The following is a 19,726-nucleotide window of genomic DNA, read 5'->3' on the forward strand; positions in this document are numbered from 1 at the left end:
TGCAATAGCTGAGAACCTGCTCCAGTTCCTACATCCTGCTTAGACCGAACTCTCTGAAAAACCCTCTCCTTTTCTGGAATCACAATTTCAGTCTAGCCCTACCCAGAACTGAGTCCTTCTATCCTGTACCCCCTAGAGCATATTTTCTGTCTCTGCTGTCTTGTCACAAATGCTGACCCTTGGGTATTTTCAACACCTTGTCCCAGTTCTTAAATTGGGCAGCTGCCCAGTCTCTAAGCTCTGCCCTCTCTAACACTCCCATCCTGCACTCCTGCCACCAGCATGGTTTGCCTCTGCCAACACATTCTAGAGGTTGCTGAAATGGTAATAGTCCGTTCACAAAAGTCTTTTTCTACCAGGTTTTGGTATGGCCGTGGAGAAGCATCTGCCTGTGTACAAAGGGACATAGACCTCAACTTCTCCCTATTGGCCCTGAAATTATTAACTATCCTTGATATCAAAGGCAGGAGCCATCTCTGGAGGACAGCACAAAGCATAAATGCATGTCCTGAGCAGGATTCTCTCAGAATTTTCCTTACAGCTTGCTTTAGATGTTTTTATGGGCCATTCCAATAAAAGTATCAAGAACATAAGCTACCCAATATGTTGAGAGTTGGGATGGGAATGATGAGAGCACTCCCATTTGGGAAAACTGGTTTTTAAAGGCATTTAATGGGAAAAAGGAAAGGGTAATATTAAGGGAGAGTGGAAAATAGTACCTACAGAGAAGTGACACCTACTTCACGTTGTAATCTAAGTGATAACATACTTTAAAGATTTGTATTTGGTAACTAAATTCTATAATGAACCATTTCAATGAAGTACACAAAAATTAAAGATATATGTCATTTTTAGAGTAGAGTGCAAAGTACTTTTTATCAATAATATTCACAAAATTCCTGTAAGAATTATTTCCATTTTGCTATTAGACTTGCTACAGCTTAATCTATTCACTACACTGATACTGAGTGGTCTTTCTAATGAACAAATATGATAATGTATAACCTTGTTAAAGATTCTCTGTGGCCCCTGGTTGCTCAGCCGGTTAAGCATCTGACTTTGGCTCACGTCATGATCTCACAGTTCATGAATTCGAGCCCCACGTCAGATAGGTGCTGACAGCTTAGAGCCTGGAGCCTGCTTTGTATTCTGTGTCTCCCTCTCTCTGCCCCACGTGCATGCACATGCATGTGCACGTGCTCTCTCACTTGCTCTCTCAAAAATAAACATTTAAAAATAAATAAGATAAATAAAAGGAAGAAATGATCTTCCAGGTCTCTTCAAAAAAAAAAAAAAAAAAAAAAAGATTCTCTAATTTTCCCATCACCATATTTCTGACCTTGGCCTATTTGTCATGCTCCATTTCTTACCATTTATCCACCAAAACCTTATACGTATGTCACCCTGAACCACCTACAGTTGAGGAAATATTTTTTTTCATGTCTCCACGTCTTTTTTAGGTTACCGTGTTCTCTGCTGAGAATGCCTTCTCTCTTACTTTCACACCCTTCCATTTTACAACCCAAGAACTAATTATTCTGTAAACATCTTCTGATGCTTCCCCAACCACCCCAGGATTTCAGTTTCTCTATTCCATAATTCTTCTCCATTGTTTGTAGTATCCAATATTCTACTGACGTGTAATTCCTCACTTACAAGTGTGTATCCTCTCTAGATTGCGAAGTGTTTGGATTCAGTGACCATGTCCTTTTATCATTGATGCTGCTGGAATTCATTTTATAGGGTTTGAACCCAAGGCTTTCTCCATTCCAGCTCATTCTGTTGTATCGAAATTCCTCTGCCAAATGAAACTGTATACCCTCTACATGGCAACAGTGTGTACAATAATAACTACTATTAGAAAGATTAGCAATGCTGTTTTTATACATAGGTCATATAGTGTATTAAAGATTTTGTTCTGACTTCTTACTTATACAAATCAGTTACCAGTTTAAAAATCAGTACCACTAATTAAGAAAACAAGTGTTATCCACTTATCTATTCATCAGAAAACATTAAGACATCTATTTATATACCTCTTTTGTCAGTTTATACACCAATTGGTAAAGAAGGGGTGTACAGTCAACTCTCAGAGTATAATTGCCTGAAAAAATAAAATACAATGTATTTTAATACTTCCAGGTGAAATTCCAAGAGAAGTCTAATTCTAACTATTTCTAATTATAAACAATGTATAGTCTTGAAATCAAATAGCATCATTCTTAAGGTGGTATCTTTCGAGGGGGGCTTTGGCAAAGGAAGTGATAAGGCTATGCCATTCACATTTACTCCATCAATTCGACAGTGTATATCAAGACATTGGACCAGAGCATTTCAGTACCTCGGAAGTATGCTCTGACATTCATCTAGAAGTAACAAAGAAAGCCTAGAGACACAAGTGTCGCATGTCAGCTTCCAAGCAAAGTCTGTAGTATGAACTCACTTCAAATTGCTCCCATAAAGTGTTTCTATGTGGAATATTCCGTAAAACATTCTTCTGAAATATTGTAGCCAAATTCGTTTAATATCGCCACAGGAAGAATATGGTTAATACTAGAGTTTTAAGTAGTAATTCAAGATAGGCAAATGGCAAACATACTAAAGAAATTACAATCAGTAGCTTAGTTATGACTCATACTGATTCATTTGAATCATAATCATTTTCTCTGTGGCCAAGTGGAAAATGGAGGTACTATTGAGGAATTTCACAGGACGAGAATAATCTTAGTTTACAAGTTAGTTATAATTTGCAGACTGAAAAGATGATGCATTGTTTAATAATCTGAAGTAAGATTTACCTTCTATAGATGAATCAGAATTGATATAAGCAATGCTTCTCTCCTGGAGTGTTTTTGCATTCTCCTACAGTTGAAGCAAAGTTGTTATTTAATTCACAATATTTACAATTGTGGAAATAAATAAGCAAATTAATTTAGTATAAAGGTGGTCTACAGATGCCTTTATGAATCCAATATCTATGCCTTTGCCATAATTTATGAAAAAATGCAGATAACTGGTTGGTTGATAACATTAACACAAGTAAAAAGAAAAATATGTGTAGCTACTATTTATAGCAATAGCAAGGATTCTCAGAAAAAAAGTATTTTCACAGTGTGGTTCCTTGACTCCTTGCATTAGAATATGAAGGGGTGAGGCTCCCAGATTTTGGACCCCACTGCAGATGTACTGATTAAAAATTTCTGAAAGGCCTGGAAATCTGTATTTTCTAAAAGGTATCCCTGGAAATCCTTACATACACTGAAGTTTGAGAGAGCTACTGAGACTGGAAACCCAAGTATAATTTTAAAAGTCAGAAATAGAGTCAATTTATCTTTTTTTTTTAAGTATTTTATTTTAGAGTGCACGTGCACACAATCAGGGGAGGCACAGAGACAGGGAAAGAGAATCCCAAGCAGGCTCAGCACTATCAGCACACAGCCTGACACAGGCCTTGATCCTGTGACTCTGGGATCCTGACCTGAGCCAAAAATCAAGAGTTGGATGCAACCAACTGAGCCACCCAGGTGCCCCTCCATTTATCTATTTTTAAAAGAGGAGATGCAAAGAAAAATAATTTTCAAAAGGAGGATAGAAAAAAAACTAGATGGAGAGAAGGAAAGCCATTAGGATAGTCTCTTCCTCTCACTATAACACACACACACACACACACACACACACACACACACACACACACACTACTATCACACAGATGGGATATGCTGAGAGAGCCTTTTACTTCTCTCTAGCTTGCTACCTCATAAGAACACACTATAATAGGACACAGTCCAAGATAGACGCATATAAATACCTTGAACTCAGTTCCCAGACACACCAAATCTACACCTACAAACAGAGCAACTCTTCCTAAAGAAGAACTGAGGGCTGACTGAACAACTTCTGCATGACAAAGAATAGAGGGACCACATAAAGAAGGGTAGGAAAGACAGACACACAGTAACATTGAGAACAACCACCTGATGTGGCAACCTAGAGTAGAGAGGGATATCACTGAGGGGCCGATGGACAGAGTCACCTACCCTGGGACACAGAAAAACAAAACAAACAGTAATTTAAAGGGAAACTAGAGAGCACCTGGGTGGCTCAGTTGGTTGAGCGACTGCAGCTCAGGTCATGATCTCACAGATTGTGAGTTCGAGCCCCACGTCGGGCTCTGTGCTGACAGCTCAGAGCCTGGAGCCTACTTCGGATTCTGTGTCTCCCCCTCTCTCTACCCCTCCCCTGCTCACCCTCTGTGTCTCTCTGTCTCTCAATAATAAGTGAATGTTTACAAAAAAAATTTTTTTAATAAAATAAAATAAAGGGAAACTAGATTATTAAGTGAAGGAAATCCATTTACCAACCATAGAATGTCTGCCAAATGGGGGTAACTGCTAGAACTCTCTCCAGGGTCAGATTACTCAGTCCTCTAGCCCACACCAGCTTCAGCTGTCCCATCAAGGTGACCCAGGCACAAAGCACCATGTCATATCTGGCCTGCTCCCATGCCATCTCCAGCCATCCCACCAAGGCAGCCCCAATGTAGAGCACCCCAAAAACCCTTGGCCTGAGTCTGCTTCATTTCAGCTGACCCTCCAAGGTGACCATAGTGCAAAGCACTCCAGGAATCATGGGTTACACTTGCTCCAGCTGACCTGACAGGGTGCCTCTGTGTAGAGGGCCCCAGCCAATGCCCATCCAGCACCAACCAGCCAGCCAAAGCTAACAAGTACATAGTCTACACAGGAGACATTCTTCTATAAGGCTCCTCCTTCAAGACTGGAAGAGGTACCCATTCCACATAATTCATAGAAACAAACAAAGTCAGACAAAAGAGACAGAGGAAGATGTTCTAAACAAAAGAACAAGACCTCAAAAAAAGAACTAAATGATGCCGGGAGCCAATCCATCCAGCCTTCCTGATGGCACAGCCTGGGTGGTTGGCAGAGGGCAACGCACAGCGACCCTTCAAATGGGAAGCTACCAGAATCCCTCCTGTTATTCATCATGGCCATCCCCATGGTCTAAATAGCATTGATGATTCAAAATAAACCCATGAGGGCAAACTCAGGGATTATATAAACTCCCTCTGGGAAAAACCATGAGAATCCGAAGATGGATAATGAAACCTTATACCCAGCTAGTGCCACCCCTGTCTGCCTGTCCCCCACCTAAAGGAAGGATAGCCCCATATATTTCCCAGCCAAGGAGGGGGACAAATGGGTTTGAAATCCCCACCCATGGATCCCATACAACAAAGGAATGTATCCATGGATCCAAGTTACTCCAAACCCTAAACCCACTTGGCCCCTAGGAGGCATTCCAGATGATAACTGGACCTGGTGGGTTAAGGTACAGAATGGTTCATTAGCTCCTAGGTATACATTGTCTCTCTGGGAACGCATAAGGCGTGGGTTCCCAGGGCCCTCTTGGCTCCCTCCCGGCACCCCAGACCAAAGAGAATACTTTTGTTCCTTGTATTGCAAATCGTTCAAAGGAACAATTAAGAAGTCATAGCCCTGTAAACGTTCCACTTGAGGTGTTGAGAGATAGATGACCTTTCATGAAAATAGCAAAGCAAATGCTTTATAGACAAATGTAGATTCATAATGAAAATAGTATGAAGAAATTAATAAGCAAAAGGGCAGGAGGGAATGTTACAAGAAAATAACTATGTTGTTCCTTACTGGGTGATTACACAAAGAAACATATTTAGAATTAGGTAATGCTGAGAAACATAGATGATGGACTCTACAAGGAAATTGCTAACACAGAAAATGCCACGTTTGCCACAATAAAGCGACCAGTCTAACACACTGCTATTGTCTGTGTCCATTTGTTATTTTTGCCGATGCCATTCATCCTTTGGGAACCCCTGGACCTGCTAGGGCTGGACCTCAGCAAAATGAAACAAAAATAAGCCATCTACCTGAGAAAGAGTTCAAAGCAATGGTCATAAAGATGCTCAACAGACTTGAAAGAAGGATAGGTGAGTTCAGTGAGAATTTCAACAACGAGACAGAAAATATAAAAAAGAACCATCAGAACTGAAAAATACAATAACTAAAATGACAGCAGAATAGAGGCAGCAGAACAGATCAGTGAGCTGGAAAACGGGATTGTGGAAAGCAACCAAACTGAACAGCAAAAAGAAAAAAAAAATTTTTAAATTAGGACAGGTTAAGGTATCACTGCATTAAGCACAACAACTTCTTCATTACAGGGTTCCCAGAAGGAGAAGAAAGAGAGAAGGAAGCAGAAAACTTATTTGAAGAAATAACAGCTGAAAACTTCCCTAACTGGGGGAAGGAAAGAGACATCCAGGAATACCAGGGATCCCCAAATAAAATAAACCCAAGGAAGTCCACACCAAGAAACATAATAATTAAAATGTCAAAACATAAAGAGAATCTTAAAAGCACCAAGGGAAAAGCAAATACTTACATACAAAGGAAACTCAATAAGGCTATGAGCTGATTTATCAGAGACTTTGCAGGCCAGATGTGAGGGGCATGATACATTCAAAGTGCTAAAAGTGGTAGAAAAAAACATAACCAAGAATACTCCATCCACCAAGCTTACCATTCAGAATTGATGAAGAGATAGAGTTTCCCAGATGAGCAACAGCTAATGGAATTCATCATCACTAAACCTGCCTTCCAATAAACATTAAAGAGACTTCTTTAGAAAAGAAAAAGTCATACTAGAAAAAAATTTATGAAAGGAAAAATTTCTACTGGTAAAAGCAAACATATAGTAAAGGTAGTAAATGAGTCACTTATAAAGCTAGTATGAAGGTTAAAAAGACAATAATAATAAAGTCAACTATATTTAGAATTTTAGGTAGGCAGTATGAAAAATATGTAAAATATGACATCACATAAATAAAATGGGGGGAGGGGTCAAAAATTTAGTGTTTTTGAATGTATTCATACCCAAGCAGCCATCAACTTATATAGAGTACTAATACATAAGAGGTTATATATCAACTTTACCATAACCACAAACTCAAACCTATAATACACAAAAACAAAAAGGAACCCAAGCATAATACTAAAGGAACACCATCAAATCACAAAGAGAGCAAGAGAAGAACAAAGGAACAGAAAAAAACTAAAAAAAAACCCAGAAAACAACAAAATGGCAATGAGTATATATCTATTAATTAGGACCTTAATGTAAATGGACTAAATGCTCCAATCAAGAGAGAATGACGGAATAGATTAATAAGCAAAATCCATCTATATGCTGTCTAAAAGAGACTCACCTCAGATGAAAAGACACAGAGACAAAAAGTGAAAGGATGGAAAAAGATATCCATGCAAGAGGAAGCAAAAAAAAAAAAAAAAAAAAAGTTGGAGTAGCAATACTTTTATCAAACAGACTTTAAAACAAAGACTATAACAAGAGACAAAGAAGGCATCACATAATAAGGAGATCAATCCAACAAGAAGATATAACAATGGTAAATATCTATGCACCTAACATATAAAGCAATATATAAAGCAAATGTTAACAGACATAAGAAGGTAGAAATCCACAGTAATAGTATGACAGTAGGGGATTTTAACACCTCACTTACATCAATAGATATATTATCCAGACAGAAAATCTATTATGAAACAGTGGTTTCAAAATGAATCATTAGACTAGATGGATTTAACAGATAAATACAGAACATTCCACCCAAAAATAGAAGAATGCACCTTTCTTTACAATGGCACATGCAACATTTTCCAGATCATATGCTATATCACAAAACAAATCTCAATAAATTTAAGATTAAAATCCTATTAAGCATCTTTTCCAATGACAATGGTAAAAATTAGAAATCAATAACAAGAAGGGAACTGGTAAAAACACAAATATGTTGAGGTTAAAACAATATGCTATCAACAACGAATAAATCAATGAATGAATCAAAGAGGAAATAAAAAAATACCTGGAGACAAATGGAAATGGAAACAATGATTCAATTTTTCAGCACACAGCAAAAGCAGTTCTAAGAAGAAGGTTTTATAGCAATACATTATGGCCTACCTCAAGAAACAAGAAAAATCTCAATCTAACCTTACTAGAAAAAGAACAGGGGTGCCTGGGTGGCTCAGTTGGTTAAGGAGCCAACTTCAGCTCAGGCTTCATGGTCTCATGGCTTGTGAGTTTGAGCCCCGGGTCAGGCTCTGTGCTGACAGCTGAGAGCCTGGAGCCTGCTTCGGATTCTGTGTCTCCCTCTCTGTCCCTCCCCAGCTCACAACACTCTTTCTCTCAAAAATAAATTAACGTTAAAAAAAATTTTTTTTTAAAGAAAGAAAAAGAACAAACAAAACCCAAAAAGAACAAACAAAACCCAAAATTAGTAGAAAAAAAGAAGTAATAAAGATCAGAGCAGAAATAAAGGAAATAAAAACTTAGAGAAAGTATCAGTGAAACTAAGAGCTTGTTCTTTGAAAATATAAACCAAATTGATTGACCATTAGCCAGACCCATGAAGAAAAAGAGGACTCAAAATCATGAACAAAACAGAAGTTAAAGCTAACACCATGGAAATACAAAATATTATAAAAGACTATAAAAATTAAATATCCAAAAACTGGACAAGCTAGAAGAAGCAGATAAAATTCTAGAAATATACAATCTTCTCAAACTGAATCAGAAGAAATCAAAAATCTGAGCAGATCAATTACTCGTAACAAAATTGAATCTGTAACAAAAACACTCCCAAAAAACACAAGGCCAGCCCAGTGGCTTCACATATATATTTTACCAAACACGAAGAGCTAATATGTATCTTTCTCAAACTATTCCAAAAAAGAGAAGAGGAAGTAAAACGTCCCATTCTGTGACGCCAGCATTACCCTGATACCAAAACCATCTAAAAGACACTACAAAAAAATAAATACATAGAAATAAAGAAAATTGCAGGCCAATATCCCTGATGAACATAGATTCAGAAATTCTCAACAAATTATTAGCAAACCAAAAATGCAAGGATCATTTATGATGATCAAGTGGGATTTATTCCAGGGATGTAAGGGTTGTTCAATATTTGCAAATCAATGTGACACACATTAACAAAATGAAGAATAAAAAAAAAAACATCACATCATCTTAATAGATGCAGAAAAACCATTTGACAAAATTCAAAATTCATGATAAAAATTCTCAGCAACTGGGTTTAGAAGGAACATACTTCAACATAATAAAGGCCACAAACGACACACCCACAGCTAACCTCACACTCAATGGTGAAAAGTTGAAAGCTTTTCCTCTACAGATCAGGAACAAGACAAGGATGCTTACTCTTGCCAGTTTCTCCAACATAATATTGGAAGTCCTAGCTGTAGCAGTCAGACAAGGAAAAAAAAAAAAAAAAAAAGGCATCCAAATTGGTAAGGAAAAGGAAAATTGTCACTGCTTGTAGATGGCGATACTATATACAGAAAACCCTAAAGACTCCACCAAAAAACTAATGGAACTAATAAATGATTAAGTTGCCAGATGTAAAATTAATACACAGAAATCTGTTGTTTCTATATGCCAATAACAAAGTAGCAGAAAGAGATTTTAAAGAAACAATCCCATTTACAACTACACCAAAAAGAAAATACCTAGGAATAAATTTATCCAAGGAGGTGAAAGATTTGTACTCTAAAAAGTAGAAAGTATTGTTGAAGGAAACCAAAGATAACACAAACAAATGGAAAGATAATACTATGCTGGTGGAATGGATTAATTAATATTTTTAAATGTCCATAGTACCCAAAGCAATCTACAGATGCAATGCAATCCTTATCAAAATACCAGTAACTTAGCATTTTTCACAGAACTAGAACAAATAATCCTAATATTTGTATGGAAGCACAACAGACTATAGATAAACAAGATAATCTTAAGAAAAGAGAACAAAACTAGAGATATCATAATCCCACATTTCAAACTACACTAAGAAGCAATAGTAATGAAAACAGTATGGTACTGGCACAAAAATGGCACACATTGGGGTGCCTGGGTGGCTCAGATGGTAGAGCATTTGGCTTGATTTCAGCTCAGGTCATGATCTCATGGTTCGTGAGTTCAAGCCCCACTTCGGGCTCTGTGCTGACAGTGCAGAGCCTGCTTGGGATTCTCTCTCTGTCCCTCTCTGCCTTTCTCCCATTCTCTCTCTCTCCCTCAAAATAAATTAACTCCCAAAATAAATAAACTTAAAAAAAAAAAAACTCTTAAAAAAACAGGACACATAGATCAATGGACCAGAATACAGAGCCAAAAATAAACCCACTTAATGGCAATTACTCTATGACAAAGGAGGCAAAATATGCAATAGGGAAAAGACAGTCTCTTCAATAAATGGTGTTGGGGAAACTGAGTAGCTACATGCAAAGGAATGAAACTAGACCATTTTCTTATACCATACACAAAAACAAACTCAAAGTTTATTAAAGACCTAAATGTAAGACCTGAAACTATAACACTCCTAAAAGAAAACATAAGCAGTAATCTCCTGGATATCAGCCTCAGTAATATCTTTCTGGATCTGTCTCCTTGGGCAAGAGATACAAAGGCAAAAACAAACAATTGAGACTACATCAAAATAGAAAGCTTTTGCACAGCAAAACAACAAAAAACCAAACAAATCAAAACATCAATAAAACAATAAGGCAACCTACTGAATGGGAGAAGATATTTACAAATTATGTACTAAGAAGGGATTAATATCCAAAACGTATAAAGAACCGATACAACGCAACAACAACAACAAAAAACCCTAATAAGCCAATAAAAAATGGGTGGAGGACCTCAATGGACATTTGCTCAAAGATGACATACAGATGGCTAACAGACACATGAAAATATGCTCAACATCATTTATCAGGGAAATGCAAATGAAACCCACAATGAGATATCATCTCCTATCTGTCAGAATAGCTAGTATCAAAAAGATAAGAAATAACAAGTATCGGTGAGGATGTGGACAAAAGGGAACCCTTGTGCACTGGTGGTAGGAACAGAAATTGGAGCAGTCACTACAGGACAGTGTGGAAGTTCCTCAGAGAATTAAAAATAGAACTACCATATGATCCAGAAATTCCACTGGTGGGTACTTATCCAAAGAAAATAAAAACACAAATTAAAAAAGATATATGCACCCCTATATTTATTACATCATTACTTATAATAGCCAAGATATGGAAGCAATCTAAGTGTCCATCAAGGGATGAATGAAGAAGATGTGATGTGTCTCTCTACACACACACACACACACACACACACACACACTCACGAGAATACTACTCAGTCATAAAAAAGAATGAAATTTTGCCATTTGTGACATTGTAGATGGACCTATAGATGGAACTAGGAGGTATTATGCTAACTGAATTAAGTCAGAGAAAGACAAATACCACATGATTTTACGTATGTGTGGAATCTAAGAAACAAAACAAACAAAAAACAAAGGCTAATAAATACAGAGAAAAAACTAGTGGTTGCAAGAAGGGAGAGGAGTGGGAAAATGGGCAAAATAGGTGAAGGAGATTAAGAGGTACAAACTTCCAATTATAAATAATAAACAAGTCATGAATGTAAAGTACAGCATAGTCAATAATATTATAATAACTTTGTACGGTGATAGATGGTAGTAGCTACACTTATTATGGCAAGCATTGAATAATGTATAAAATTATCAATCCACAGTTTGTGTGCCCGAAACTAATACTGTATGTCAACTATACTTAAATTTAAAAAGAATTTTAAAATTCTGGGTGGATCAGCCAGTTGAGCATCTGACTCTTGGTTTTGCCTTAGGTCATGATCTCACAGTTCGTGAGTTCAAACCCCGCATTGGTCTCCATGCTGGCAGTGCAGAGCCTAGTTTGGGTTATGTTCTCATTCTTTCCCCTCTCTCTCTCCTTCTCTCTCTACTCTTCCCCTGCTCTTGAGTATGCATGTGCATGCTCGCTCTCTCTCTCTCTCAAAATAAATAAACTTAAATTAAATAAATAGAATATATTATAATAAAAAATGTAAAGCTGTGAGTGGTTATGGCACAAGTGAGGACTATTTCCTCTCTCCCCTTGCCCATAATGGCCAAATAGTAGCTGTCTCTTCTATAGATAGAGTCAGTTTCCATTATAACATTTTGAGTAGAAATAAAGATTCCTTAACTATTTTTAAGAAAAGTATGCTGCTGAATATTATCATGAATTAACAGTGTTGAAATTGTCTTTTAACCCCGATTTATTTAGATTAATGTGAAGTACATGTTTTATTTTATATCTGAGATTTTTTTGATCTTTAAGTTGGTAAAATTAGAGAAACAGTCACGTATTTATATACACATGCATTCACAAGAATTTGCATTTCTTAGAGGACATTTGATTCATCCAAATGAACAGTCTACTTCCAAAATGCATATTGATAATTACCAAAATTATAACAAAACTTTGCCATGTCAATTGAATATACAGATAAGAAAGCAGAGAAATAACTATATGATTTCACCCCCACGTTTATTTCATTCACATTGTTTCAAAATAAACAGGGAGGAGTCAGGAGGAAAGTATTTTAAAACCAGACAATAACAAGAAATATATGACATGCTTTAAAACAATTCTATAAAATATCAACCCAAAGATAAATAGATGGTGCAGGTAAAGCAAGTATACAGTGTTCATGTCTTGACAAAAATGTGTGGCCTTACCTTGTACGTTAAAGAACTTACTCAATATGGAGGCTAAGGGAAGATGAAAGAAGGGTGTCTAGGAGAGACACTTAAAGATAAAGCATCTGGGACCAGTGTGAAATGAAAATCAATCATACCTAAAGAAGAAATAAATATCTGAAATCAGAAAGGCAATTTACTAAAATAACTCCATTTACAAAATTTCTTAAATTTTTGAGTCTTTCTCCAAACTAAAATCATTTTTAGCTATTGGAATCTATCTGTGATCACCCTGAAATACATGTATTTGTTTCCCTGTTGATCAAGAACAAGAACCTCCGGCCATATTTACCTCAGCCCATTCTGTGGAGCCCAGCAGCCCAAATTCTTCTGCATCCCAGCTGGCAAAAATGATTGTTCTTCTAGGTCTCCAGCCTGCAATCATTGTTAACATACATTAATTAGGCACATGTGCCTAAAAATAGAGGAAAATTAAGTGAGTCATGTTTTGTCATCAACTACCAAAGAAACATCATTTACCTCTACCCATCAGTTTTCCAAAACTCTGGACAATTTCTTGCAAAACAGCAGCTCCACTGGTTGGGTCAATAGCTCCAAACACCCAGGAGTCCCGATGACCTCCTAGAATAACATACCTGTCTGGAAAATAATGTGTTCAAAAGAACTACAATTTTGAATACCTTACAAATACTTGTGACTTGTGTCTTTAAATTAAACTCCCTTTTGGTTGTGTTTCTTCTATAGAAAAAAAAAAATCAACACTTATAAAGTACAGGTTTCTTTTAGCGTTGTGCAATTTTTTTTTTTCAAATGTAGTTGTCTCTAATCACTCAAGGGAAATAAAGAATTATTGACTAAAGGTTTTTATCTCTTACTCTTTTAATCTTTGTGAAAATGAAGTGTTTAAAAAATTCATACTCACCAGGTTCCACAGATCCTCTGATTGTTCCAATTACATTATAAATCCTTGTAATTTTATTGGTGTTATGAACATGCATTCTAACCTTCCTAGGATTACAAAGGGAATAAATTACTTCACGTAGAGCATTATGTCTAACAGTTTTGTTCCAACGTTTTATTATGAAAAATCTCAAAATTACAGAAAACTCTAATAAGTCAATGAATTCCCATACATCCACAACCTAAATCCTATAATCATTAATATTGTTGATGTGTGCAATTTGCAAATGGTTAATGTATTTTACTCCTAAGTACTTAAGCATGCTTGAAGTCAGATTTTGAAAATAGAATGTCAATATTTTTTATTACTCCTCCCACAAAGCTATATTGTTAATAAAGTCCAAAATACTTATTCAAAATGTCTTGGGTATTCATTCTAAACTTTGTAAGTATACTGTATGAATTACAAAAATAAGACAGCCAATTATGTGTTAAAGAACAAATAAGCATTTTTTAAGTAGGTCTTTGTATTTACATTAATTCCTGCTGGTAACTTTCTTCAAGGTTATTGACCTTTCTTCAAGGTTATTCAGTCAGTACATTGTTAAATAGCTGGCTGAGAGCCGCCAAAAAGAAACATGGCAAATTTGGGAAGGAAATAGGAATTTGGGAAGCACCTGCTAAAATGCATGAGACAACTGTATGATGAAACTTTTCTAGCCCATCACTGTTGATTCTGATTTGGGCCAGCGTTTTAAATATCCGTTCATGAAATACAACTTCCCAAATTATAACTCAAAGGAAAATTCAATCAAGCTCAAATAGAAAAACAAACAAAAAAGCCATTCACATTTTATGTACCCAAAATGATATGGGAAAATGCTGAGCCATTTTTTTCAGAAGTAAACAAAATAAATCTTAACCCTTGGGGGGTGGGTAGATAGAGGAATCTCAGCAGTTTCTAATTTATGTTTCTTTATGAATGGAGGAATTAAGAGGTTGTCAAAACCTTTACATTGCTAGCTGCAGATTCTGGTTTTTCCCCACAGAAGTATATTGTGTTTCTGAATGCATATACAGATAAAAAAATATTTTTAAATGTTCATTTAAAATATCAAATAGATAAAAACTAATAGCAAAAAAGCTGAAACACTTTTAGCATGTATATCTAAAAATAGAAGCCCAAGATTAGTAAGAAACCCCAAGCCATTGATACTATGTCATTAAATGAAGAAAATACGAATGTTACAAATGAGGAATGAGGAAAAAAAATCTATTTAAAAAAAATTTTTTTTTAATGTGTATTTATTTTTGAGAGAGACAGAGACAGAATGCAAGTGGGCTAGGGGCAGAGAGGAGGGAGACAATGAATTCAAAGCAGGCTCCAGGCTCCAAGCTGTCAACACAGGGCCCGACTTGGGGCTCGAACCCACGAACTGTGAGAACATGACCTGAGCCAAAGTCGGACGCTCAACCGACTGAGCCACCCAGGCACCCCGGAAAAAAAAATCTATTTTAATCAAAACCTGAAAATAGACTATCCACATATTTAATCCTTAAGTCTTCCTAGTTTTAATACCATTGACTCCAGAAGTTTCTAAAAGAATATCCATTTGTCCTATCACTTCAAATTCATAATGTTCCAAAAAAAAAAGAACGACAATGTAAGCCCCATATGGGAGGGGATTTTGCCTGTTTTGTGCACTGCTGAATAGTACCTAGGTTATAGTAAATGCTCAATAAATATTTGTGAAATGAATGAATAAACTCCTTTAAGGAAAAAGCAAGAAAGGCCTTAGCTCATCCATCAGTTACCTCTGCCTATCACTGTCTTTGATTAGAAGATTTCACAACTCTGTAGAGATTGAGGTTAATTTATAGAAACAACACATCGACTGAAACACCCAATCTGTCTAGTGAATATTTAGTTCATTCCTTCAGAGTGGAAGAAACAAGTTTGTCTGCTATTGAGTACTGTACTTTCATTTCAGCATTCTGTTTTTGTATCATTGAGTTTTCCTTTGAACCATCTTAAACTCTTTTGCGGCTTCCTTATTAATGAATTAAATGAAATATTTGACACATGTTCATTTTATATCTGTAGGATAATTATGGTTTCACTTAAAAAAATCATCCTTTAGCATTTTTGGAAGTTCCATTGAGATGTGCAATAGATTCACCTCACAGAACCAGGTGTGGGTAGCATAAACCCAGACATGTCTTCTTTTGGCTCTGCGGTAAATCAGAAGCAGTGACAGAATTTTAACTCTGCTGATGATCTGTATCTCCAACTTTTTAAAAATTATACTTTATCTTTTTTTAAGTAAGCTCTATGCCCATTGTGGGACCTGAACTCATGACCCGTGATCAAAAGTCTCATGCTCTACTAATTAAGCCAGCCAGGTGCCCCTCTAGCTTTTTTTATTATTAAGTTTTTTTTTTTTTTTTTTTTAATTCCAGTATAGTTAACATATGGTGTTATATTAGCTTCAGGCATACAATATACAGTGATTTAACAATTCTGTACATTACTTGGTGTTCATCATGATGAGTGTACTCTTTGACCCCATCACCTGTTTTATCCATTCTCCCCAAACTACCTCCCCTCTGGTAACTATCAGTTTGTTCTCTATAGTTAAGTCTGTTCCTTGGTTTGTCTCTTTTTTGTGCATCTCTAACTATATACTCTTTTTCCTACTGATCTCATGTTTTCGGTTTTTTTGTACATGTTTTTTAAAGATGTATTTATTTAAATTCAAGTTACTTAATATACTGTATAGTATTCGTTTCAGGATTTCAGGAGTAGAACCCATTGATTCATCACTTGCGTATAACACCCAGTGCCCATCCCAACAAGTGCCCTCCTTAATGCCCGTCATCCGTTTAGCCCATCCTCCCACCCATCTCCCCCTCCAGGAATGTGGTTTCATGTCTTGTCACTCGGTAATCTCTGTAAATGGATAATAGATTGTCAAGGGCTCTTCTGGGTGAGAAATGACAGAGAATCTAGACGGCTTATCTGAGTGAAAAACGACGTTGAATATCTGTAAATAGATTGTCAAGAACTCTTCTGGGTGAAAAATGACAGAGATTTTTATTTGTGTATTTGTTCATTTTGAGCTCAATTAATAATTTTGTGCCCATGGTAGAGAACAGCTTTTTGATATCTAGACAAGGGGATTTGTATGCTTCTGGTTTACTCTTGAACTACAATTATAGAACTGAAGCTGTAGGTTTTCTGTGTTCTCTGTGTCATCATGTTTGTGTTTCTAAATCAGAAAGGCCTTTGTTGGGGCACCTGGATAGCTTAGTTGGTTGAGTGTCTGACTTTTGATTTTGGCTCAGGTCTTGATCCTTAGTCATGGGATCAAGGCCTGCATCAGGCTCCATGCTGAGAATGGAGCCTGTTTGAGATTCTCTCTCTCCCTCTGCCCTTCTTCCCTGCTCACACTCAATAAACAAACAAACAGCCTTTATCTTTCATTGTGTATGTTAGGTTTTCCTGCTGCTGTTAAGGTATTAATAAATTAGATAATAAACTCTCTTATATTAAAGTAACTCTGCTCTAAGTTATAAAGATAAATAAGCACTTAAGGTATTTCTAAAATTCCCATAAAATAAAATATTAAACTTCTAATACCTTAAAAGTTCTGGAGAAAAATTCTTACAAAAACTAAAAACCACTAAGAATCCAATTTCACATTGTTATGGTAACGTGTTACCAAACAAGACTGATTTTATTAAAAAGAGCTATATGTTCTCTGATTTATCAGTGTTCTATCTCCCTTTCTTTTTCAGGCAAATCAAACTACTTCAAGTTGTAATCATGCCATGTTGTTTCACAACTCTACCCAAGATGATCTCTTTAAACTGCAATTTCCTGCCTGCCTTGATCCAGTGTTCAACTTAACCTTTCTGTATAACTTAAGCTCAATGAACAAATATTCTGTGATCACTCCTCTACAATAGTGCATGTGAGAATGATAATGCATTGAGACTTACCATAGTTATGTGCTTACCCTACATAGTAGGTGAGCAATATATGTTACCCTCCTTTGTCTCCTCTCTTGTACTCTTTCCCTTAAAGCAACTTTCAAAATGTTATACATTTGAAATACTGGGTTATCTCAAACATTGTTCTAAAATTTAAGGTGAAAAAGGAAGTTAAATGTTAAACACTAAACTCAAATTTAGTCATGTTTAAGACTTTATAAAACAAATGTTCTGATACCACTATAAGAATAATAATTCAGTACATCACTCTGTAAGTACTTCTTTTTTTCAATTTTTAAAAAATGTTTATATATTGATTTTGAGAGAGGAAGAGACAGCATGAGCTAATGGGGAGGGGCAGAGAGAGAATCCCAAGCAGGCTCCACACCTAGCACAGAGCTCAAGGCGGGGCTCATTCTCTCAAACTGTGAGATCATGACCTGAGCCAAAATTCAACGTTGGAGCCACCCAAGCACCCCTGTAAGTATCAATTGTTCACTATGAAAAATGAGAAAAAGACAAGCAAAAGCTACCTGGCAGAACAGTTATCTTGACATTTTTCCATTAAACATATAAAACTTTTCCAGTCTATTAAAGTAATATAAAATTACCTGAAGGAATCATGCCCTGCAAAGCCAGGCCCAATGTTGTAATCCACATTAAGACTTCCCTTCCAGCTGTCATCTGGTGGAGCAGTTCCTCCCATGTGACTGTCGAGAGAAAATGAAAATGACAGAAAGAAGGCTGACGTCACAGTTTCTTAGAAGAAATCATGAAGTCTGACAATGAGATATTTCATCATACATTTAACAAATATTGGGGCGCCTGGGTGGCGCAGTCGGTTGAGCGTCCGACTTCACCCAGGTCACGATCTCGCCCTCTGTGAGTTCGAGCCCCGCATCAGGCTCTGGGCTGATGGCTCAGAGCCTGGAGCCTGTTTCCGATTCTGTGTCTCCCTCTCTCTCTGCCCCTCCCCCGTTCATGCTCTCTCTCTCTGTCCCAAAAATAAATAAAAGTTGAAAAAAAAAATTTAAACAAATATTTATTGAGCTAGGTACCGCTAACGTTCCCTCTCCTTAGGGAACTGACATTTTACCGAGAAAGCCATAATTGAGATAAAGTATTTAATATGTTTGTGATAAGACAGCTTAAGGAAAAAGATAGGGAGAGGAAATGAGAAGCATCGGCCTCTTTACTTTTGACTAGTGAAGACTTAAGATTAAGAAATGCTGAAAATACTGACTTCAGCTCAGGTCATGATCTCATGATTTGTGAATTCGAGACCCACCACAGGCTCTGTGCCTGGAGCCTAGAGCCTAGAGCCTGCTTCGGATTCTGTGTCTTTCTCTGCCCCTCCCCAACTCGTGCTCGAAAATAAACAAACACTAAAGATTTTTTTTTTAAGAAATACTGAAAATAGGAAATTCATGACTGTGTCAAGGAGAATAAATTAATTTCTAGAGGCGCTGATTATCTAGTAGGTACTCATAAAGCAATCACTAATTGTATTGGTATAGACATCTTAAAAAAAAAAGTCTGGATGTTTGTAAAAGAACATCAGTAACAGAATGCAAGAATAGCAAACATTAATTAAATATTTACTATATTCTAGATACTTCATGTACTTGATCTCATCTCCTCCTCCTAAAAACTCTATCAGGGAGAAACAATTACTATCCTCATTTCACAGACAAGGAAACTGAATCAGAGAAAGATTAAGTAGCTGGTCCAAGTTCACAAATCTAATAAGTAGTGGACATTATAATATTTTTAAAATACAGGTCAGGTATAAACATCAAATTAATACCTAAGACAATCCAACTACTTGAAAAATTTCCAATCAGTATTTTTTATCTTTGAACAGTTTTGCACTTGAGACTTTCATTTGTAGCAAACTAATAGTTTCTTGCCATTTCTTGCTGTGCTCTGTTATTCCTACTTCAGGAGAATCTTGACACAAGACTTTTCTTTTTTTTAACTCATTTTCCTACTTTGTTTCCTGAATTTTTACTTAACAAAATTTTAGTGAGATATAAGTGACACATAACATTGGTTTCAGGTGTACAACCAGACTTAACTTTCAACATAATTAGATTACATTGATTTTAGATGAGAAAATGGACATATAAGTACAAAATATCTTAATCTCCTATC

General features: G+C 36.3%; 1 protein-coding gene across 7 annotated transcripts in view; it reads right to left on the bottom strand.

Moving 5' to 3' along the window:
• Positions 1-19,726, bottom strand: part of NAALAD2 (N-acetylated alpha-linked acidic dipeptidase 2) — a 100,318-nt gene that overhangs the window by 23,806 nt on the left and 56,786 nt on the right. For all 7 annotated transcript variants that reach the window (XM_045038625.1, XM_045038626.1, XM_045038623.1 and 4 more), the window contains 6 exons: positions 18,184-18,282; positions 13,602-13,687; positions 13,199-13,318; positions 13,011-13,093; positions 2,799-2,862; positions 2,037-2,104 (listed from right to left, as the gene is read on the bottom strand). In XM_045038625.1, the coding sequence (XP_044894560.1) occupies positions 2,037-2,104; positions 2,799-2,862; positions 13,011-13,093; positions 13,199-13,318; positions 13,602-13,687; positions 18,184-18,282 (520 nt within the window). The remainder of the gene's footprint in view (positions 1-2,036; positions 2,105-2,798; positions 2,863-13,010; positions 13,094-13,198; positions 13,319-13,601; positions 13,688-18,183; positions 18,283-19,726) is intronic.

This window comes from Felis catus, chromosome D1 (assembly GCF_018350175.1).
Source record: "Felis catus isolate Fca126 chromosome D1, F.catus_Fca126_mat1.0, whole genome shotgun sequence".
Taxonomy (NCBI): Eukaryota; Metazoa; Chordata; class Mammalia; order Carnivora; family Felidae; genus Felis; species Felis catus.